This window comes from Psammomys obesus, unplaced genomic scaffold, assembly GCF_907164565.1.
Source record: "Psammomys obesus unplaced genomic scaffold, mPsaObe1.curated_primary_1811, whole genome shotgun sequence".
Lineage (NCBI taxonomy): Eukaryota > Metazoa > Chordata > Mammalia > Rodentia > Muridae > Psammomys > Psammomys obesus.
In genome coordinates this window covers 4,976,918-5,000,768 of record NW_026592481.1, presented here as the reverse complement: position 1 = coordinate 5,000,768, position 23,851 = coordinate 4,976,918, and the positions used below count along the sequence as shown (strand labels likewise).

Here is a 23,851-nt window from a genome sequence, read left to right as displayed (position 1 = left end):
GCTGCATCACCAGGGGCAAGTGATCAAAATGCAGGCAACTGAGTTCATGAGAGAGGCAGCCCCTGCTCAGGAATGAGCCACTGATCTGCTACATCTGAGCTGGGGGCAGGGGATCTAGGTCCTCTCTATGCAGAAGAGTTTATCTTTTTTTCTGTGGGATTCACAATTTTTATTTAGGAATGATCACTTTTAAGGATCTGTCACTGACTCTCACATTTCTTTAAGGCATTGCATGTCAGTTGCAATGGTTAGACTGAATTCTGAGTAATTACTCCTCATCCTAAATTCTAGAGTTGGGACTTGATAATAAGTGCCAGTTGCATTTTTGCACATATTCTAAATTAACATTTGAGGTTAAAACATGCATTTAAATAAGTATTCCCAATAGGTTTTCAGAAGTAACATGGCAACTTTGTAACATGATACCTACTATTTAAAATGTTGACAGTCTGGGTTGTCAAGATATCTCAGCAGGTAAGAATATTCACCACCAAGTCTGATGTACTGAGTTTGATCTACCAGGTCCCACAGGGTGGAAGGGGAAAACTAATATAAACTATCCTCTGACTTCCATGCATTCACTATGGCTCATGGATGCCCACATACATATGTGCACAAACACATAATAAATAAATATAATAAAAATTTGACAGACATTCTAAGAGTCTTTCTAATGAAGCCTTACAATTTAATTTTGGGGCCAAGCAATGTCCAGGAATCTGCTGCTTGCTACTGAGTGAGAACCTTGGCACTGGAGTATAAGTGTTATGCCACAAAACTTGGAGAAACAACTAGAACAGCACACGGAGTTGAATTCACCACATAAGTAAGCACAAACAGTCTGTGTCTAAGTTCCGGCCTAACTTTGAAATATACTTGGAGCCAGGCATTTTAGAAAAGGTGAAGGAAATCATTATAATTTCCTGAAGATTGGTTTGGCTTTGAAACTAAGATTAATGGTGTCCTCTCTGAATAGTATATTTTAAAAAAGCATGCATGGGAAATATAAAGATGACTTTGTTCCAGAGACTGGAAAGTGTAGTTCAAGAGCAAAGCATTACTCTGGCCGCCTGATAACAGAAATATGTACAAAATCAGTGCTTGCTCTCTACTCCCACTTTCTGCTACTGGCTTCTACTTTTTTAAGTTTGATATGGTTAGTGTGGAGTGGGCTCATCCTCTCAGGGCCCTGCTGCCTTCCTAGTTCCTGACTTACAGTGGTCAGATCAACGTTGTGAATATATCCCTGTCCTAATACGTGTAACCTGTAACTCACTCAAGGTTTAATTCATGACAGTACACAGCCTTTTTTGAGCTGGCACTTAGACTGCCTAGCAGGATGTGACAGACAGGATGTGACAGATGTGAGTATATTGTTTCATGTGGTCAAAGGGACCACATGAAATGTGACTCAGTTAGGGATATACACATTTAACTGGAAGATTATTGTGGTGGGCCCCATGTCATAACAAAGGTCTTTCCAAATGGAAAAGAAAAGCAGAAAAGACAGTAAGAGAGCTGGCCTTTCCAACAATGTTTCTTTAAAAGTAGGAGGAGTAGGAGGCTACAAGTCACAGCTCTAGGAGCTAGTAAAGGCAAGGCTACAGTACCCCCTCTACCCCCAGCTAGGTGTGTCCAATCTGTGGCTTTATAGACAATATGTGGCTGAATTCTATGAATTCTAGCTATGAATGCAGCCCATTATAAAATAAAAAACTTAGGACATTATAAGATTTTATGTTTTGTTTATTATGTTTTGTAGTCTGGTTACACTGTTTATTAGGTTGAACTTTGTAGACAATTGGAATGTCAAAAGGCTGGACATGTGTTCAAGACTTTGAAATGTGAAGCAGGGCTGTGTACCTATGTTAGCTGTCTCCAAATCTCTGAGAATGATCAGAGAATAATGCGCCAAACAGCTGAGGCTGAGTCCTGAACTGTGAGAGAAGAAATGTGACTGAAACCACCACTTTCCTTGTAGCAAAATGTAAGCAACCCAGTCTGAAGCAAGTGCTGGTGCAGTGAGATGGCCAGAATGGGACTAAGTGCCTGCTGGTCTCCACACTGAGGCCAAGGATGCCACAGTCACCCAACATGACCCTATGAGGTTCATCTTGTTATCCTTAGTGTAAATATTAAGAAACATGGGCTAGGGATATTGCTGAGTAGCAGTGTACTTTCCTTTGCCTGGAAGGTTTAAGGCTATAAGTTCAGTCACTCATATTGGGGAAGGGGGAGGGGTTAGGAGATTGAGGCTCAGGGCAAAATGGAGTGACTCACTCAAGGTTTAATTCATGACAGTACACAGCCCTTTTTGAGCTAGCACTTAGACTGCCTAGCAGGATGTGACAGACAAAGCAAAAAGAAACTGGAGTCTGGGTTTCTACCACTCTCAGTTCATACTGCAGTGCTTTTTAAGAATGGCTAGCAGAACGTAGTCTCTCACTTGTGGAAGCCAAGAAATATGATTTACTTAGGGGAGAATCAGCAAGATCTGTGGTTGGTGGCTCAGGACAAAGAAAGCGGTTCTTCTGTTTTCGGTTTCTACTACATTCTTCTCCCTTTACCACATTCTGGAAATGCTGTTCAGCTCATGCCACTGTTGGGCCTTCTTGCCTGTTCCTTCAGGGTAAAACACACTCAGGCCAGATGGACTTATTCTGAGCTCTGGAGTACATGTATTAAAAATATCTCCAGAGGGTGGTGAAAGACTTTACTTCTTCGGCTGCCAGGAGCCTGAGGTGGTGGCTAAGCTCTTTAGCACTATGTAACAAGTGCTTAATATAAATGCATGTCCATTATTTATCATAAACAACAGATCATTGGGGCATGCTTGAACTATAGAAGCCTGATGAATAAATTGTGGTCTGCTGCACAGAATGAAAGGTTTTAGATCAAAGAAACTAATCTAAAAGAACTAAAAGACACAAATATACAACTGAAAAAAATCAGTATATGAAATTGTATCTATTATGATATTATTTGTATGAAGAGGTAGGAAAAATCAGGGAGGGGAACAAACATGTTTCTCTGGTCTGTTTTCTTCCTGATCGTTAGAATTTACCATCTGGTTTTGTGTACTGAATTTAAGATACAGGGTAGAAAAACTTCCCAGACCCCAATATTACCCTACCATATAGCTAGACCATGTTTTAATTATTCATCAGTTGAGGTCTGTTAGTTATTTCCATCTTTGTGCTATTAAAAATAAGGGTTTTTTTTGCCTTGAACATTGGAGATTTTCTGTGTGTGTGAGCAGATAGATGTTTTCATATTTTTATGTATATCTACCTGGAAGAGAGATGCCAGGTCAAATCGTATTAAGTATATGCTTAACTCCTTAGTAAATTGCTGGAATGTTTTCTAAATTGAGTTTTCTCATGGATATTTATAATATTGAAAATCTGGACTTAATATAGGTATTAATAGTTGGACAGAGCTTGGGTAAATTGCGTTAATCCCTTGACTGAATGATTTGTACAAATAAGAGTTATATAGCAGGCATCATTGAACACCTATGTCATTTTTTCCTCTAATTTATTCTGTCTCCATTGTCTTTACCTGAGCATATGTGCTCATGTAGATGAATACCACAGTGCACAGGTAAAAATCAGAGAACATCTTAGGAGAATTGGTTCTCTTCTTGTACCACATGGGTTCTGTGGATTAAGTTCAGGTTGATAGCCTTGGCAAGTGCCTTTTCCTGCTGAGCTATCTTAATTAACCCTGAACACCTATTTTATACCTTGTCTTGGACAAGATCAAAGGCATTGTGGAATATTCATTTTCAAGGTGCATGAGCTATTCACCTATATCACGTGATGTTTACAAATAATTTATGACAACAGAGACAGAATTCCTATGTTATAGTTCTAGGCTAGCACGTACAATTTTTAGAGAGACTTAAGAGTTAAATATTACAAAGCTAAGTAAAAACAGTAAAAATAGAAATTTGTATGTAGAATGCGATCATGACTATGTCACACATTTAAGTCTATTTTGTAAATTTTCTATAATGAAACAAAAAATATCTCTTCATCTGTGTGTGAGAACTGTGGGTATAGTGGATGTGTTTTGGGGCAGGTGAAAATTGAAGAGGCTGGACAGGCTCTCTGTGAGTAAAGATGGAACCTTGGGAAATAGTATGCTGTTGCCTAGACTTGATCCCTTCCTCCTCCCCTTCTCAGACAAACTGACTCCTATTTGATGTTCTTTGCCTCTCAGTGGCCTTACCCAGACATCAGCAATTGCCTGCTGGGTAGTTAAATAGAAGGCTTTTAACTTTTTTTTTTTCCCAGTGGGGAAAAAAGCTCTTCAAAGTTAAAGCCTTAACCATGCTTTTGTAAGAAGACAAAATTGAACTGCTTATTTATTTTGCTCAAAGAGTATTATCTAATCTTTTTCTATAGATTAGAAAGGATTCCGAGACTAGAGCTGAGAAACTGCCCAAACCAGCTAATCTACTAGCCTTGATGATTCCAGAATGTTCTACTTGGGGCCCACCTGAGCGCCTCCCTTGCAACCAAACCCACTTATCTCATTTTAAACATTCAGATCTGCCTGAACTGGGAGGTGGGTTAGAGTGGTGAAAGCACAGAGCTAGCATGATTTTACTTCTAAGCAAAGGGCAGCCAGAAGTGTCAGTGTGGGGGACTCCTACTGGGATTGAATGAAACACAGCAAAGACATCAACCTTAGAACAAACGTTCTTTTCGGTTTTGCCCTTTTTGTTGTTTGCTTGTTTAATACTTTTTTATTTTCTGAGATCTAATATAATTACATCATCTCCCCTTCCCTTTCCTTTCTCTAGACTCTCATTTGCCCTACTTCCATTACTCTCTTTCAAATTCATAACTTCTCTTAATTTTTGTTGTTATTGTTGTCGTTATTGTCGGTGGTGGTGGTGGTATGTGTGCACACAAGCTTTCTTTCTTTTCATTTTTCTGGTGTGAGATTATTCCCTATTTTTATTAGTGTAGTTAACCTTCTTGGGTTGGTGTTTTCTTCCTAAGATGGTATGTGTGTGAGTGTATTCGTTCCTAAAAGTAAAATATAACCTGCTCAATCCATACAATGTTACTTATATGTATATGTTTTCAGAGCTTACCATTTGGTATAGGATAACCAATTGGTATGCTCTTAGTTCATTTTTCAGACATAGTCTTAGTATGTGGCTCAGCCTGACCTCAGACTCATGATCTTCTTGCCTCAGTCACCACAGTGCTGGGATTATAGGCATATACCACCATGCCTTACTTTGTACGCCTTTTCTTTTTTGATTCATTCAGAATCAAGTAAATGACATTTATTAGTTAGCCTGTTTCATAGAAAAAAAAGATGGACGGGCATTGCGTGAGGGACACTGCCACCTCCTCCTGCACAGCAGCTCTGTCCTTTTGCTCAGCCTCGCGGGTTCACTGGACCAAAACAATGGTTATGGAGAAGCCAAGTCCCTTGCTGATCATTTGGGAGTTTGTGCAACAGTACTACAACTTGCTGAACCAGGCCCCGGACATACTGCACGGATTTTATGGGAAGAAATCTTCCTATGTCCACGTGGGCTTGGATTCCAACGGGAAGCCAGCAGATGCAGTCTATGGGCAGAAGGAAATCCACAGGAAAGTGATGTCACAAAACTTTACCAACTGCCACACCAAGATCTGCCACATGTATACTCACGCCACTCTGAATGATGGGCTGGTGGTCCAAGTTCTTGTCCAGCAAGAACCAGGCTTTTCAGAGGTTCATGCATACCTTTGTCCTTGCTCCTGAGGGCTCTGTTGCCAACAAGTTCTATGTTCACAACAACATCTTCAGACACCAAGATGAGGTCCTTGGTGGCTTTGTCACAGAGCCTCAAGGAGGAATCTAAGGAAGAAGTAGAAGAACCTGAGGAAAGAGAGCAGGCACCAGAGGTGGTGTCTGATGATTCTGGTACTTTTCTATGATCAGACTGTCAGCAACAACTTGGAGGAACATTTAGAGGAGCCTGTTGTGGAGCTGGAGCCAGAAACAGAGCCAGAGCCAGAGCCAGAACCTGTGCCCAACATCCAAGAAGACAAGCCTGAGCCTGCTTTGGAAGAAGCTGCTCCCGAGCATGTGCAGAAGAGCCACTTCCACGGCCCTAGTGGGTGTGGCCCATGCACAGGAGGACTTGAGGATGTTTTCTTGGGCATCTGTGACTAGTAAGAACCTTCCTCCCAATGGGGCTGTTCCAGTGGCACAACCTCATGTGGTCAAAGTGCCACCTTCACAGCCCCGTCCAGAATCTAAGCCTGATTCTCAGATTCCACTGCAAAGGTCTCAAAGAGATCACAGAGTTCGAGAACAACAGATCAGTATCCTGCCACAGAAGGAACCCTGGCCAATCTGTGAGGCTGGTGAACCAGGAGATGTGGAACCTCAAAGAATGGTGAGGTACTCCGACAGTCACCAGCTGTTCATTGGGAACCTGTCACATCAGGTTAACAAGTCGGAAATGAAGGATTTTTTTTTTTTCAAAATTATGGGAGCATGGTGGAGCTGCACATTAACAGTGGCAGGAAGTTACCCAGGTTCAGGTTTAGTTGTGTTTGATGATTCTGAGCCTATTCAGAAGGTCCTTAACAGTAAGCCCATCGTGTTCAGAGGTGTGGTCCTTCTGAATGTGGAAGAGAAGATAACTCAAGCTGCCAGGGAAGGGGATCACAGGGACAACCTACCTTTGGGGACACAGAGGGCCCCGTGGTGGGCCAAGTGGTGGGATGAGAGGCCCTCCCCATGGAGGCATGGTGGAGAAACCAGGCTTTGCTATGGGCAGGGGAATTACAACTCCAAGGCAGTGGGTCACTTGGCCAGGTCTCCACGCAGCACACAGCCCCTACTCCTTGCCCTATGGTGAATTCCTTCAACCAGCTTTGGTGTCTCAGAGTAGTCTATTATAAACTGTTTGAGTTTGTACACTTTTTTTTCTTTTTATTATTAGTTACATTTTGTTAAATATGTATCCCAGCTGTATCCTGCTCCCTCATTCCCTCCCAATCCCATCTTCCATCCCTCATCTCCTCCCTGCCCCTTTCCAAGTCCACTGATTGGGAAGGACCTCCTCCCGTTTCATCTGACCCTGTTTTATCAGGTATCTTCAGGACTGGCTGCAAAGTCCTCCTCTGTGGCCTAACAGGACTGCTCCTCCCTTGGGGGGTGGAGAGGTCAAAGAGCCTGCCATTGAGTTCCTGTCAGAAATAGGCCTTGTTCCCCTTACTATGAGAAACCAATTGGTTACTGAGCTACCACGGGCTACATCTGAGCAGAGGTTCTAGGTTATATCCATACATGGACCTTGGCTGAGTGTCTATCTCAGAAAAGACCCTGTGCCCAGATATATTTGGTCCTTGTGGAGCTCCTATCCTTTCCACATCATACTAACTCTCCTCCTTTCCTATGATTCCCTGTACTCTGCCAAAGGTTTGGTTATGAGTCTTAGTATCTGCTTTGAAACATTGCTAGGTAGTCTTTCAGATGCCTTCTGCAGTAGACTCTAGTCATACGTTCAGTGCACATCCCATCTGTCTTTCTAAACGAGGATTTATCATCTTACCCCATATCCGCTCTCTTGATTATCTTCTTTAGGTGTATAGATTTCATTATGTTTATCATAGCTTGTAGGTCTATGTAAGTGAGTATATACCGTGTTTGTCTTTCTCCTTCTGGGATACTTCACTCAGAATGATCTTTTCTAGATCCCACCATTTGCCTCCAAATTTCATGATTTCCTTGTTTTTGATTGCTGAGTAGTATTCCATTGTGTAAAAGTACCACAATTTCGAGTTTGTACACTTTTAATTTCTCTTGTGTTCATGGTGTGCACCCCACCCCCTTTCCTCCCTTGACCTTTTAGTCCTTCACTTCCAGTTTTCCAGAATGAATCTTTAGGAAGAATAGATTTTTAAAGAAGAGGAAAGACTGACCTTCCTGCTCACACTGCATATACTGACTGGAGTTTAACAGCCATTCCCCAAAGGAGCGTGTCTCGGTTTTCACTGACAATGGATGTTCATTTGTTGGGAGACATAGGATTTGGTAAATATTTTGGAAGCAGGAAAAATCTATATTATCTATCAAGAGTCACAACTTCTTTCTGGTTTGGAAAAATTGCCTTTTTGGCAATTGATGCTGAGTCCCTGCTGGTGTGGCTAACTGAAAAAAAAAAAAAAAAAAAAAAGGTGCTTCCAGAACTTTGTTATTTTGACATGTGATTACCAAACAGTTGTAAACCTCCGTTTTTACTATTGGATTTTAAACTGTGATGTAGTCTGTCAATGTCTAAAACACAGCTAAGGACTTTTGTTGAACTGTTAGATTCTTTTGAGGTAGAGTTTTTCATGTTTTATTTGTATTTTTTAAAAGAAAAGTAATAAAGATTCTAGATGTGTTTTCAGATTCAGAGTATGTGGGGGAACTATAGACTTTTTGAACACATGTATGTGTTGTGTTAACATTGTTCTGCCTCATCCTACATCATGCCTCAGACTGGAAGGCTTGTGAGGAAGGTGCTTCTGCGAGGCCTCTGACCTCAGTGGCCCTGTGTCCTGCATGCTATTCAGCTGTCTGTCTGGTTTCCTGATGGGGCCCTAAGAAGGATTTGGCTTGAATATCGGATGTGGCTAATGTGCTCCAGGGTTTGCATTTTTTTCTTTAAATCATAGCCATATGGTAAATTTTATATATTCTTATGATTCTCTTTTACTGATGGACATGCAGTGGGTATTTTTTGGAAAAGGCCAATTTTTATTAAAATATTTTTGGAAGAAAAAAAACAATGTACAAAATTGGTCAGGGTTATAAAAAATAATAAAATGCTATTTCTATACATCATTACTTTACATATTGTTAATTGTATATTCAACATTGGGACTAGTAAAAGTAAATATAATGAAAATCAGTAACATTTTCTAAATAGAAAATGTTCCCCTTAGTGATAAAATAATCACAGTATTAGAAATCCTATATCCTTGGTAGTATAAAAAAAATAGCTTCAATAGTAAAAAATTAAGTATAAATAAACAAAATAAAAGACAAATAAACTTAGGTATAAATAAACTCATGATGATCAGCCAGGAATTGGTGGCGCACATCTTTAACCTCACCCAGCACTCAGGAGACAGAAGCAAGACAGAAGCAAGCAGATCTCTGTCAGTTCGAGGCCAGTATGGTCCAGAGAGTGAGTTCTAGGACAGCCAGGACAACACAGAGAAACTCTGTCTCAAAACAAACAAACAAACAAAAAGCTGGGCACAGTGGAGCACGGCTATAATCCCAGCACTTGGAGAGGCAAAGGCAGACAGATCTTTGTGAATTTGAGGCCAGCCTGGTCTACAAAGCTGAGTACAGGATGACCAGGGCTACACAGAGAAACCTTGTCTTAGAAAATCAAAACAAGAATACAAGAAAAACAAACAAACAGGAAAATGACTCATGATGGTCTTCATGAATATGCATAATTGTGTAGTACTTACTATAGTAGGCTCCTGAAGAAACTGAGATGTTTGAGTCCCTTTGACCTTTTATTGAATGTCTTCAGATTTGGTGGTTTGAATTTTGTCATTTGTAGTTTCTATGTCTCCTTTCTCTTGTTAACAAGCCACACTGTTTTCTCTCTCTTTCTGTTTCCACGTTTTCTTTCCTGCTTCTATATGGTTGTAAGGAAGGATGGGAAAGGTGAAAGACTCTACGGCCTTGGGGTATGTTAGAAGGAAGGGTCTCCAGTCCAGAAATGAAAATGATATAAGCAAGTCAACTTCTACCTTATCTTTTTTACATTCTCTTTGACATATTTATTTTTGTTCAGTGCCATTAAATCTGTCTTTTTTTCTCTTTGGATTTGGCTGAGTCTGGATGTTATTTAAAGGTTTAGCCTTTCCACATACTGAGCAATTTCCACTTTTCTTTTAACTGAGTAAAGTTCATACAACCCATCTGCTAGCATTGGCAGTTTTGTTTTTGCCATCTCTTTTATTTTGTGTTGTAACACAGTCACAACACATTTTTAAATGAAATGTAAGCCAAGTTGTTGAGAGCTCTTGTGGCTCCTTCCTTGTGGTTCTTGCTGCCTTTGTGCTGAGAAGAGCTCTGTGCTTTTTTCTACCAACAATGGCTTGAAAGCCATATAGTAAGATGGAAAGCATTGCATTCATGGTGTCAGACACAACTGAAGATGTCTGAAGTCTCCAAATGGAGCAGTCTCCAAATGGAGCTTTTCCCATGAGAAGGCATGCATCCTGGGTTTACTGGGAAATACAAGAAGGAATCTGATTGTGAATGGTGGTTTTAGGGTTTGGAGTAATATAGATTAACAGGACTGCTTTTCTGGAATTGGAGATGTGGATGTTCATGCAAGGGATGCTATTGCTCAGGCTCTCAGGATAGGAAGGACTGTCTCAAGAGGAAAGGAAATGCACCTTGGGCTGCCTGCATATTTCAAATGCTGCCTCCCTTTACAAGACCTCTGCTGGACTCTGATTGAGTGAGGCAACTAAACAGTTAGACTTATACCTATGAAGGTTTACAGAAATGTAGTAAATATGGCTCAGAGCCCTCAAAAAACAAAGTTGCTTCCAAGGCAGAAGGGGTTTGGGAATATGATAAATCCTTGTTAATGATTTGCATGGGGAGGGGTGGACAGGGAGGGACCTGTCCATTTCAGGTCATGAGAGGGGAATAGGTTTAGTCATAGGCCTAAGAAAGACTGAAGGCAAGGTGCTAGACTGAAGTTGGCATGTTTTTTTGTTTTTTTTTTCCAGAGACAAGTAGGGGGGGAATCAGGGAGAGAGAGTCTACTAGCAACAGAAATTGTATGTGTATCGGGGTTGATGTAAAAAGAGATAGATGCTTTGTTACAGGCTTGTTTGGGGAAAACTATAACACCAGCCCAGGGGCCTGTAACCCTGAATGCTGTGTCATTTTATTTGTGTGTGTGTGTGTGTGTGTGTGTGTGTGTGTGTGTGTGTGTGTGTGTGTGTGTATGTGTATTATTGGGGATGGAACTCAGAGTATTACACATGTTAGACAAATTTTGTAGAGAGCCTGAGTACATGTCTCCATGAGAGTAAGAGTTGATAGCTGGCAAGACAAAGGATCATAACATTTGGCCAGGATGAAACCTTACTATTGGTGCTGGGTATTTGTTTCCCAATCAAATCTTAGGTCTGTCATGAATGCTTCCCAATCTCATCCTAACAAGTCAGGGAACAGGCTTTATAGTCAACAACAGCCAAAAGAACTCCACTTTTTCAAATCACAGACAGAAACCAACGACAATATCCTCTTCATACATGTGATCCAACAGATTCTGAAGCTGCATAACTCATGTGACATTGATGTATTTATTCCTGAAGTAGTGTTTTCCCAAACACCTTTGTTTTTATTTTGATATTGGTACAGTAAAGGGGTGATGAAGTAGTTTAAGCATCTTTGGAATGTGCTTATGGTTTTTCTCAAACCCAGTGGTCTGGGAGAATGTGGATGCTCTGGCTTCTGAGACCACCTTCAAAGACATCACTTTTATGTGGTTGTAGAGGCTTTGCTGTTGACATTAACTTCAAGAGGTATAACTCTTCCTAGGTTTGCATTGAGGCACTGGTTCTGTGTATGACTTTTAACAATTCGTATTTGACCTAGAAAAGAAGTGGAATCAGAGACTTGCCAAAATGAAATTCATCAGAATGGCAGAAGTACCACTCAGTGACCTCCTGGAGCAAAGACTATGGAATTGTTATTAGAACAACTTGACTTTCTTTTTTAAAAAATGGAAAGGTAGCATCCTATAATTTCCTAACAGTTCTGAAGTCTAAAATAAGTGGATTAGGCTCAGCAGTGGTATAGATATGTTTCTCACTTGCATATATTAATTAAATCATATCACATGTAAATAAACTTCAGAGGTACCTGTCTTTGAGCATGATTCTCTGGGCTTATATATGAATATTCACTATGCTAGTATGGCATTGATATATTCTGGACACAATTTTCATTAAAGCAGAATTATTTTTGCTCTTATTATCTTTTCTCATCGTGCACAGCATCTTACCACTGCTAGCTTAACATGGAATGCATGCCATCACAGTATTCCTCCTGGAAGTAAATCCTGTATTCAGATTTGTGTTATGGGATGAAACAGGGAAATGTGCAATAGGTTGGTCTCCTCTGTGGGGAGGCTGTCTACAACTTACTTTATCTTTTATATATATTTGTGTTTGTAATGACCATAATTCTTGAAATCATATATTTAAAATGAAGAGTAATGCAGATTAGAGTCAGTGTTTTTCTGATAGTGGTTATCAATTTTTCATCCATCCCAGAAGAGATAGCTTTGTGGCCCAACCAGTCTGGGGGAAATCTCATGGGGACTGGCTATGGTTTTGATGTCTTCAGTTTTTTTTACAGCCAGGGACTTGAACAGAAGTGGGAGGACTGAGCTTGTGAAATTTAGATTGTCAGATTCCCATGCATGCCAGTCAGTGAGCATTTATAGAGACAACCAAAGAGATAGCTGCCTAGACTCAGACAATTATAGGTGTGTCCTGTTTTATACAACAGCTGCTGCCCTCAAACCAGCTTGTCAATCAACATGATCATGAGAGTGGGGGAGGGAAGAGACTCCAATTAAAGAAATCCAGGGTACACGCTTTACTTTCTCTATCTCCTGACAATCCCAGGATCCCCTAATCAGATTTCCTTCAAGAAGAGATATTTCTAGGCATTGTGCTTTGGCTGTTTTTCTCTAGAAAAGAAAAGAAAAGAAAAGGAAGAAAAACAAACAAACAACAACAACAAAAACAACCCTTTGAAATCTTTGATCCCTGCTATACAAGGAATGCAGGAAGTATTCAGAAGGCATCTCATTATATTGTTAGATTTCCTGACTTTTTACTTTTGTGCAGTGGTTGATGTTTGATTTGTTAATGGGGAGATGACAGAATTGCAAGCACCTTGTGCATAGACTTAAGGCAGTGTTCACATGTATTGCATGGAACTGAAAGTTGTGAGGGAGGACATTTCTCAGGGAGGAAGCCTGGATCTCTCCTATTCTGGAAGAGTTACATTCCATTGCCATGGCCTCATTAATCACACCGTGTGGAAGAAGACGCTTGTCTTACTTGTTTGGTTGGTCATTATCAATATCTGTTTTCACTGGTGTTTAAAGTGTGCTTTGCGGTAGTATGATGCTTTTAATTGTGTGTGTACTTACATGATTATTGATTGTTACTTAAGCAAACCTGGTAAATTAATTTTCAAATAGGTTGGGCAAAAGCTATCAATTAGATAATATGAATTATAATTCTATACTGAACAATAATTTAGATCAGCAAATTTATTCAAATCTGGCCCGATTTTGAAATTTGTTTTTATAATTTTGTTTTGCAGGATAACAAAGCCATTGACCTTTGCTGATTGTGTTGGGGATGAACTTCCTTTAGGATGGGAAACTGTGTATGATAAACAAATCGGAATTTATTATATGGACCACATAAATAGTAAGTGGACTGCCACATTTGCATTGCTATATGTGAGAGTTTTCTTTTCTTTCTTTTTTTTTGGGGAGGTTTGATTTTTCAAGTTTTCATACAAAATCTCAAAAAATGCTAAACCTTTGTTTCATAAAGCAAAATGATAATGGTGTCTAAAGTAATATTTAGGTTTTGCAACATGGTGTACTAAGTTTTCCTTAGCTGAGGTTTAAATACACAAAGTAGGCATGTAGTTGTACCTCACTTCTGGTTTTACTATTTTTGATAAGGAATAAATTCCGCAGGCATCTATGAAACAGAAAAACTTCTCATGTTGATTGCAAAGTAGAACCTACAAGTTCTTAGACACTGGTGCAATTATTCTCCCACTAGGGGCAATATCTGGAGACATTTCCTATAGCCAAGCCTGAGAGAGGTGCTATTGGCATGTTGTGAATAGAGACTTCTCAATATATTAGAGTGCTCATGGTGGCTATATGAATGAACATACTTCTAATGTGAGTAGAGCTGAGATGTAGAAATCCAAACTAGAGGCTATACCACATTCAAGTTCTGTTCTCTAGCTCTTGCTTTTGGTGTTCTGCCTCTTCATCAGACTTCTGTGACCAGATCTTAATTAAATTTCTACTTCTTACTTTCTTTGCATTTTCAGTCTTTCATTACTTTTGTCATTGTCATTTTGCCACTTGGACCATGATGCATGGCTTTCTCTTGGCTTGCTTTCTGTTCCTCAGTTTATTATGTGTGGGTCTCAACATCAATATTGTTCTTTACTTTAGTGACTTTGACTTTCCAACTCTGGGCCTGTGGGGCTGATGCCAAAGTTTTTAGTTGCTTGGGTCTGAATCTTTGTGTATTAGAACTTGGAGCAGTGGAGTTTCCCATGCTGGGGAAACATGGAGTAGTTGCAGCTGTTCCAAAGTCTAGCCAATGGTGATTGGAGGATGGGAATAAGTACTATTCTGGCCCTACTGCCTTCCAAGTGTCAGGGAGCTTTAAGATGGATCTCTTGCATACTGGAATGGACAGAAGAGAAGCAGAAAGATCAAAGCTGAAGGTAGCCTTTTCAATGGCTCTTAGCATGGCCAGCATCTCAAGACTGTGCATGTTCAGGGGAATTCCAGTGGCCATCTACAGTTGTCTTCCTAGCTAAGGTTTTGATGGGAAGCTTTGGATACATACCACCTTACTCTCCAGCCTAGACCATGGGTTTTGGCACAGTGGCTGTATCAGTAGGTTTTGTCATTCTCAGGGCCAGGTGGTATAGATGCTTATGCTTACCAGATGACAAAGGCAGTGGGTCTATATAGCTCTTCTAGGAAGTGTGGCTGCTGGTGTGGATCCAGGACCCTTTCCAGCCAGTCTTCTCTCATAAACCAAGCTGCCTTCTATGGTATCCTCTTGTTTTCCATTGTTGCTTTCCTGTTCATTAACTGTGTCACAATAAACATTTCAAGAATTCTTCTATACTTCCCATTGTCTTCCAGCCCTGGGGATACAGGAGAGTGAAACAAGTTCTCAACTCATAAGGGGTTTCATACTCTCAAAAGTGAACATGAACCTTAAGAGAGAACAGAGACATGGGGCTTTCTTCCCATCACCATAGAAGCATGGCCCATCACCCAGCAGGCAGTAGGTGAGGACAATAGTTGTAGTGTCATACCATCTCCTTCCCTGAAGACCTTCAGAGAATCCAACTTTAAAATTCTTTAAAGCACAAAATTTGAGGAATCAAATATTAGCATGAAAACTGTACAGGTTGATGATGAAATGAAGAGCAAAAAGATCCTAAACTTGTAACCTACAAGGTTCTCAAGACCCTTTTGAACACTGGAATAGTGTGAATAATGCAGTTCACCTGGCTGGATACAGTGGATCTCACAGCAGAATACATATCAGGAACATCTGGGCAGTTACTAAAAAGCCCTGCACATGTCCCACGTTAAGCTAACTGTATCTAAACTCTGATGCTTGGGTAGGACTGCGACTTATTTCCCTACTTGACATAGAGAAGGCTCACAGAGCTCTGGAGTGGAGTAACAGTGATGACTGAATAGGGTCAAGTAGGTGGGGAGAGTATTTCCAAGTACAAGTTAGTTTAGTCCATTCTCTCTCTCAATCTCTCTCTCTCTCTCTCTCTCTGTGTGTGTGTGTGTGTGTGTGTGACAATGTATAATTTACCTTTCTTGCCCTTTGAAATAAAATGCGTAGATCATAGAGGAAGCCATTTTAAAGTAAACCATCCAATAGCATTTTGTACATTTGTGCAGCCACCTGTATCTAATTGCAAAATACTCTCATTTGACCCAAAGGGAAACCCACCTTCTTAAGCAGTCAGCCTGCATTTCCCTTTTCCCAGTCTCTGGTAGTTATCAGTCTGCTTTTTATCCCTACGGGTTTGCCTTTTCTACACATTTCATATCCATGGGCTCAAATACTATGTGCCCTGTTGGTCTGGCTTTCTTCAGTTAACACTGTGTTTTTAAGGCTCATCTGTGTTGGAGCCTCTCCATGCTATTCCAGCAGATCTTCATGACTCTTGGCATGTTGTGGGAGGGGCAACTCAGAGCAGGAGTTCTTTGAGGATAGGAGTCAGGTTGAGTCCCAATATGGCTAAGCTGGTAAGGCTAGTTGGTGCTGCTTGTGGTAAAAAGGAAAGTCTAAGATGAAGGAATGGGTCCCGTTTATTGCTTTAGATAGGTGTTGCTTTAGATAGTGAAAGGCCCTTGTGTGAGGAGTTGTCCTTTGGAGACTAGCTTAGAATAACTTTGGGTACTTATAGAAGTTGAAGTCAGGAAGCAGCTGAGAATCACACACTGGAACTGAAGAAAAAGATTGGAGCAACATGTCTGGACCTTCCCAGACATGTAGAGTGAGAATACAGAAGTGGGTAATGTTAGAGTTTTGAGTGCCAAGAGATAAAGATGGTCAAGAGAGAATAAGAGAAGGAGAAGAGCAAGCTGTGTTGGGGGACAATAGTGTGTAAGTTATCCCATGTTAAAGAGATATGTGGGAAGAATGCTTTAAATATCCCCTAACTTTACAGTTCTAAGCACATTTAGGTTCATCTCCCCCAATGCTTATTTTCTTGTACTGTCTTCCCTTTTATCTCTGTAGCATTTTTTTATCTAAGCTATTTTGGATACTTTACTAGAAGCCACTCTTTGGAAAGATTCATGGAATAGACTTTTTATATCATGCTTTCTGATAATTATATTGACTAGTCACATAAATGCCTGTCAGCCAACTTGCAGCCTTCACCCACAGCTCACTTGTGATTTTCTCTTTTTCACTTTAGAGCTTACCCAGATTGAAGATCCAAGAGAGCAGTGGAGACGAGAGCAGGAACGGATGCTGAAGGAGTATTTAATTGTAGCCCAGGAGGCTCTCAATGCCAAGAAAGAAATCTACCAGATCAAGCAACAACGGTTTGAGCTAGCTCAGGAAGAATATCAACAGCTGCACAAATTGTGTGAGGATGATGGCCGCTCATATACCAGCTGTGAGTTGACTTGTCTTCTTCAGTGAGCATATGTTTCCTTAAAGCTACTCTGTTGGCTGAGTTCTCTGATCATGGTCAGTTTTATTTGGGCAAGACAGCTTTGTAAAGTCTCAGTCACATACTATTAGGCAATCCATATTTTTAAGTTGTCTATGTTGCACCCAGATTCTGGAGGATGTTGGTGACTAACAAAGAAAGATTGGGTGTGAATGGTAAAAAGTAAACACCCATACAATTTTAGGCTATGAAGCGAAACATTCTCCTATTTCATTACTGTCCGGTTTCACTTAGACGGTTTTGCTTAGAGATAGATGGCTACAGTTAACACTGTTTGTCTGAAATGATCTGTTGAGAAAACTACATAGTAGTTCATGACTACTGAGTGGGGAGATCTAGGAATCTGTAAATATGTCAATCTCCTGTCTGTGTAAAGGCCATTCCTGGGCTTTAAACTTCACTAAGCAGAACACTGAAGGAGTCTAACCCAGGTATCTCTGACCCTTAAATTAGAGCCTGTCTTCCAGTGGTTTCAAAAGAACCATGAGGGTTCCATTTAGAAACTGCCTGAGGTGGCTTTTATTTTACTAGGACTTAGGAGGCACCTAAGTGTAGAAGGAGCCAGGTTCAGTTTGAGAAGCCAGAACCTTTCGTGACATGATCCTTCCCAAAAGAAGTGCCTGTACAGATACACTTAGCAACTATTGTTTTGGGTACCAATGACTTAGAGAGAATATATGGGATTGGTACTACTAGGTTTTGTTTTAATCAATACCTAAGTCTGGTTGAGACTTGGGTGTGAAGAACTTCCTAGTGACACTGCTTTATTACCAGGCATTTACTCTGGTAATAAAGCTTTGACCACTAAAGATACAATCATAGCTTTTTTTTTTTTCTGTGTTGTAAGGCAAAATTGAATTGAGGCCAAAGGGCTACATACCTTGTGCTTTTTTTTTTTTTTTTTTTTTTTTTTTTATTGCAACAACTACTGCAGGTGAAAAGCTTAGAAGCTGTAGACATTGGGAAAAAGTTTCCTTCTGAAGCAGGAATCTGAAATATTTCCATTGCTTTGTTTTGTGAGGGAATGGAAACAGATTAGGTATAATGATGTGTTGCTTCCAAGTCATCTTATCTCTTGGTCATAAGATTGGTTCCTCTCCCCTCCTAGTTTATTTTTTTAAACTTTTCACCAGAAAGGGATAGGTCAACTCAGTGCTGAGCTACAGAAGCATTCTTCTCCCATCAGTTCTCTTACAAGGCTCTGCTCTAATTTTGGTAGGAAGGAAGGTAATACTGGCTTCATAGAATACATTGTCAAGTATTCCCTTTCTTCTCTGAATGAGTTCATGAAGGATTTGGTATCCATGCTACCTTAACTATGTGATGACACCATTCACTAGAGAAGCCCTGGGGTATAAAGTTCTTTGTGAAAACTTTTCAATTAGGTAAAGGCCTATAAAAGTTTGTGTTCTCCTTGAGTCCATTTTTACATTTGGAAGTTTATCTACTTCATCCAGTTCCCAAGTCAACAATCTTTTCTATGAAGTATCAACAGTAAATATGTTAGTTTATTGGCCATTCCATCTCAGAGCCATCCACCCAACTCTGTTATTATTGTGTTAAGACACAGACACTATTTAAACAAACTAAACTGTGTACCAGTGAAAATATAAATACAGGTAACCAGCTATATTCATCCCAAAGGAAGATTGTTGAACTGTGTTCTGAGCTGTCAAATCTGCAAGGTATCTTTTTTAAATGTTTGTAGACAGGCTGTGAGGTGGTGGTCTATTCCTTCATGCCTGATATAAATAATTTGTTTTATTATTTTCCTCTTTTTTGAATTTGTGCATGTGTATATGCAAGTGCACATGCACATGGAGACAAGAGAACAGTATCAGTTGTCTTCTTCAGTTGCTCTCTACATAATGTTTTTGAGACACGATCCCTCACTAGACCTAGAGCTTCCTGATCAGATTGTGCTGACCAACTAGATTACCACATGGGCCCCAGAAATCCAACTCAAGTCCTTGGGATTCGCAGCCAAGTGCCTTTACCCAATAATCCATCTTGCTACCCCTTTCATTTTCTAGTTGTTGTTTTTTATTTTTAAGCAGAACTGTAGTTTAGTGATTTAAAACATTCTTATTTTTATACTTATTTTAAAATAATAAATTATAAATTCTTCTTTAATCTCTCTTTGACCCCATTACTCAAAATGTAGCACACTGTTTTTTTTTTTTTTCCATGTACTTCAAAATAATTTCCCAGTTCTTTTCTGAATTAATTTTGATCCATGGGTTTTTTTTTTTAGAAGTAAGTTGCTAGGACTTTAAAAAGATGTCCAGTTGTTTCTGACTTACAATTCTGTTGTTCTCAGAAACTATACTAAGTAAGATTTCAGTCCTTTTAGATAATTTTTATGACCCAGCATATGGTGCTATCATAGTAGCAGAAGTTCACACAGACTTAGAGCCTCAAGGTCACACCAAGTTGAAGCATTGGCTTATAACTGGGTCTGAGGTTATATACTTAGGAATTTTTAACCTTCCAGAAAGCTACTTGACAGAAACAAGGTTAATCCATATAAGATTAGCACTTTTTGTAGTTAAAGAAGAGGTGGATATTGGGAGTTTTGTTGCTGTTGTTAATTTTATGTTCAACCTAATATTTTATTTCTTTCCAGAAACCTTTAAGTGCTTTATCTGTTACATGTTTCGGTTATGTCCCCAAGAAAGGATACCAATTCAGACATTAGAAGAAAGAAATAGATGGGATGGAGAGATGGCTCAGCAGTTAAGAACACGTGTTGTTCTTGCAAAGAACCTAGGTTTGGTTCCCAGCTCACAATTGTCTAAAACTCCAGTTTCCAGGGGATCCCATGCGCTCTTTTAACCTAACAAGGCTCATGTGGCACACCGACATGTAACACAGTGAAATACTTGTACACATAAAATAAAATCAATAAATCTAAAAACGAACTTTGTTTTAAAAAGAAAGAGAAGGAGTATGTGTCAGAAAAAAGAATTGAGAGAACTTTCTTGTCAGTGACTGAAAAAAGAAAACTGAGCCAAGGGAAAGTACACACTGTGACCTAGCAACTACCAGTTTAGTTAGGTCTGAGCATGGAGACTCAGCAGTGTATTACCTTGAAAATACATATAGATATCCTTAGAGTAATCACTTTGGTGAAGAGTAAGTGGGGGCACTCCAGTATAGTGCTGAGCCTGTGGAGGAAGGTTATTCACTATTTAGAGTTCCATGGAGCTGAGGCACTGACAAGATCAATTTTCATATTTCCATGTGTTTTTCATTCTTTTGACATTTGGACAAATAAATAACTGTACTCAATTACATTCCTTCCTTCTGTTAGAAAGACTCAAGATACTGTCTTTGAAAGGACTTCTGTGTTTCCAGTAGAGGCAGCTGATGATTCTGTGGTTGTAGTGCTGTTAGGACAGGTTCAATAGGTTCTATCTCCTGACCTGTCAAAAGTAACTTTCTATATCCAGTGCCTTCTTCAGGAGTAGGCTGTCTTGAAGGCCAGAGTTGGACCTGTCTGTTTTCAGGAAAGGGCAGGAGATGCCAATGGAACTTCCTGGGGCCTATCAGCTCACCAGGGAAAAAGTCAGCTATGAATGGAATCTAGGAGTTAATCCAAGTGGTTTATCAAGTGGCTGCTGTCCCTAGGGTTTTCACCAGGCCTTTTCAGTGTTCTGTTTAACCTGAGCTACTGATTACAAAGAGGAAAACCCTGCTAGTCATGACTCAACTGAATTCTTTCTAGCCACAGGGTAAAGTTCAGTACAGTGATCCTGTTGGCTTAAATGTCTTTGATCTTATAAGACCACACTAGAGGTCCTGGGACCATATTGCAAGCTGCTTCTGCCTGGATCCATAGTACACCCGGCTCCAATCAGCCACGTGGGCTCTCTCTATGCCTACTGGTCAGTTCAAGCAAGGAGGTAGCTAGGTTCTTGCTGTAGTACTATAAACTGAGTGCTGTCTATCTAGACTTGCTTCCCAGTAATTAACTTTCTCTATTGAAATAACTTGAAGCAAAAGCAAAGCAAAACAGTATTTAATAACCTAATATTTCCCAAATGTTAGTATGATTGCCATTGATAATCACATGCTGTGATATTCATTGTTCTCTAAAGAAATTGACTATAAGGCTGGGGAGATAGTTTTGTCTTTAAAGTGCTTGCCTTGTAAACATGAGAACCCGAGTTCAATCTCCAGAACCCAAAAAAAAAAAGCTGGGTGTGGTGACATGTTTTTAATCCGAGCACTGGGGAAGATAGAGACAGGTGGATCCCTCAGGAGTCTCAGATCAGCCAGCCTACCTTACCTGGCAAGTTGCAAGCCAGTGAGAGAGCTTGTCACAAAAAGGTGGAGCTTAAGAAACAAAATCTGAGTCAATCCTCGAGCTTCTCATGCATGCATACCAGTATACACACAAACATGCACATGTACACACAAAAACAAACCCCAAGGTGCGAGAGAGAAAGAGAATGAGAGAGAATAGAGGGGAGGGAGAGTTAGAAACAATAACAGTGGGAATAAAAGATTTCTTTAAGGTTAAGTACCCGGGAGATGATAGAGCTCTCATGGGAACCCAGAAGTGTTTGTAAACTTCAATTCTCATATTCTTTCTTAGACAAAGAAGAGACATCTCAGAAGTGCTCGTTGCAATTCTGAAACACACTCAGCCCTCCTCGATTTTCAAGTTATCTGAAAATGACTGACTATAAATTAATAAGGTGTCTAGAAATTATGCAAAACACATGAGGCAACTAATAGGAAAGAATATTTTCTATTTCTTGACTTTCTTGTGGCCCACATAGGACCATTCATTCAATTTTTGCACAGATATTTAGAGCCTGCTGTTGGTATGAACTAAATGCTGTGGACACAATTTATCCTTAATGGCGGATTGTCAGGAAAATGAAGCAACAGTGATAAACATAGAAACAAACTGTAACAGCGATTTCTAATGCTGGAACAGGAGAGTGTGGAAAGGATTGGAGGAGTGGAAGTGCATTTTGCCCACACCTCTTACACATTTACCCCTGAGCTATATAATCACCAGAATGAAACTCTTTTCATTGGAAAGAAAAGAGTTTGTGTCAGTGTTGGGCCATCTGGTATCTAAGAATATCCAAGCCTTGACCTTTTTTGTTCCTTACTAAAACAAATTCAGATGCTTTCCTGTAATAGAGCAAACATGTCTCCAGGAACAGAGATCACCCCTCCCCTCAAGTCTATGAGCACCAGAGCTCACTGCCATGGCATACAATCCTATTTTATGTTTGGTAGACCACTGGAGATGAAATGGTTCTAAGTGAACACATCCCTCTTTTTTCCTACTGCTCCATTTTGCAGAATGCTCTCCTACATTTTTCATTGCAACATGTTCTTCTGTTTGCCTTTCTTTTACTAATTAATGCTTTCTTTATCTCAGCATTTTTTTCTGTAATTACTCCCTCCTTCTTGTAAAATTCTAGCTTCTGCATGAATTCAGATGAACTATGTGACCATTCGCAGGATCCTTTGGAAGAAATTCTTGCCTGGGGCAAAACTGTAGTCTCAGACACAGGTCTTTAAACTATGTTAGGCCTGCAGGCTGAATTCTGTCAATGCAGGTGTTTGCAAGAACATTTCCTTGAAGCTGAGCCATGACCATTCACTCATTTACTGTCTATGGCAGTTATGACAGCAGAATCAAGTATTTGAGACAGACTGTATGGCCCAGAGAACCAAACAAACATAATTGATATTTATCTCTTTACGGAAAAAAAGTTTCTCTCCCTCAGTCTACACGAGTACTTGTCAACTATGGGGGAAAGCCTCAGTCTCCTGAAGTACTTTTATCAGCTGCTTCTGCCTGTTAATTAGCTGTGGATGGAGTTGGGCATTTTTTATTGCTTGTTCCTTTAAAGTTCTTTAGGTAATTCCTGAGTTGAGGTCTGATGGCCTAGATTGACTATGACTTCTCCCATCTAGCAACAGGAATGTAACTTTATTATCATGGTTCCAAGAATGAGCTGAGCTGCGGCCAGTGTCTCCGGGTGCCTGGGAAAAAGACAACCTTATCTCTGATGAGAACATGCTGACTCATCCTGGATTCCTTGGTCAGGTGGTGGCAAAGCTTGACCTTATCAGCCATCTGGGCTGCCAACATTCTTTTCTGAGGCTCCAAGCCCATCCCACTCAGACTATCTTCCATCTTCACTCTCCTAAAGGTTTTCTCATCTGCTTGTCTGGCTTAGGATGAGCTGTAGGCAATCCTGTCATCCTTTTGTTTTCCTTCCCATAGGCAGGTTGGAGCAGGTCAGAGAAAAATAGATCACACAACATTTTTCTCACATGTTAGTCAGCAAGCCTGAATTCTGAAGGCTACAGGAGGGTGTACGTGTTTACTGAGAGGTAATCCCCAGGAGCTCAAGTCCCAGCTGTGATTCCCCCTGAGAATGATGGCATAGTGTAAGTCAAGTCACTGTAAACTCGTTTTCCTTACAGAAGAGAAACGCCATCATTTTCTCCCCTTGACAAAGAATTTTCTGATAATAGATAAAATACATGTGAAAGGGACTCTGTGATAATAGGTATAATAGTTTGCATTGTTGTGATCCAGCCAAGGCTATAACATTATTATATCATCCAAAGCAATATTATATTTCTTGATCCCTTGAGTTATTTAATGACTTTTTACATTGAACTGTCAATCAAGAAAAAGTTCTTGAGGTGAAAGTCTGGCCTTTATTGTAAACATTGGTATTGGAGATAGGGTAGATAGCTATCTTGTAATAAATGTAACGTGTGCTTTGAAAAGGGGTCAGGAGTC

General features: G+C 40.0%; 1 protein-coding gene and 1 pseudogene across 2 annotated transcripts in view; both read left to right on the top strand.

Annotated features, from left to right (window-relative positions):
* Positions 1-23,851, top strand: part of Wwc3 (WWC family member 3) — a 107,871-nt gene that overhangs the window by 29,261 nt on the left and 54,759 nt on the right. For both annotated transcript variants that reach the window (XM_055613365.1, XM_055613364.1), the window contains exons 2-3: positions 13,402-13,511; positions 16,804-17,007. In XM_055613365.1, the coding sequence (XP_055469340.1) occupies positions 13,402-13,511; positions 16,804-17,007 (314 nt within the window). The remainder of the gene's footprint in view (positions 1-13,401; positions 13,512-16,803; positions 17,008-23,851) is intronic.
* Positions 5,362-6,923, top strand: LOC129681430 (ras GTPase-activating protein-binding protein 1-like; annotated as a pseudogene).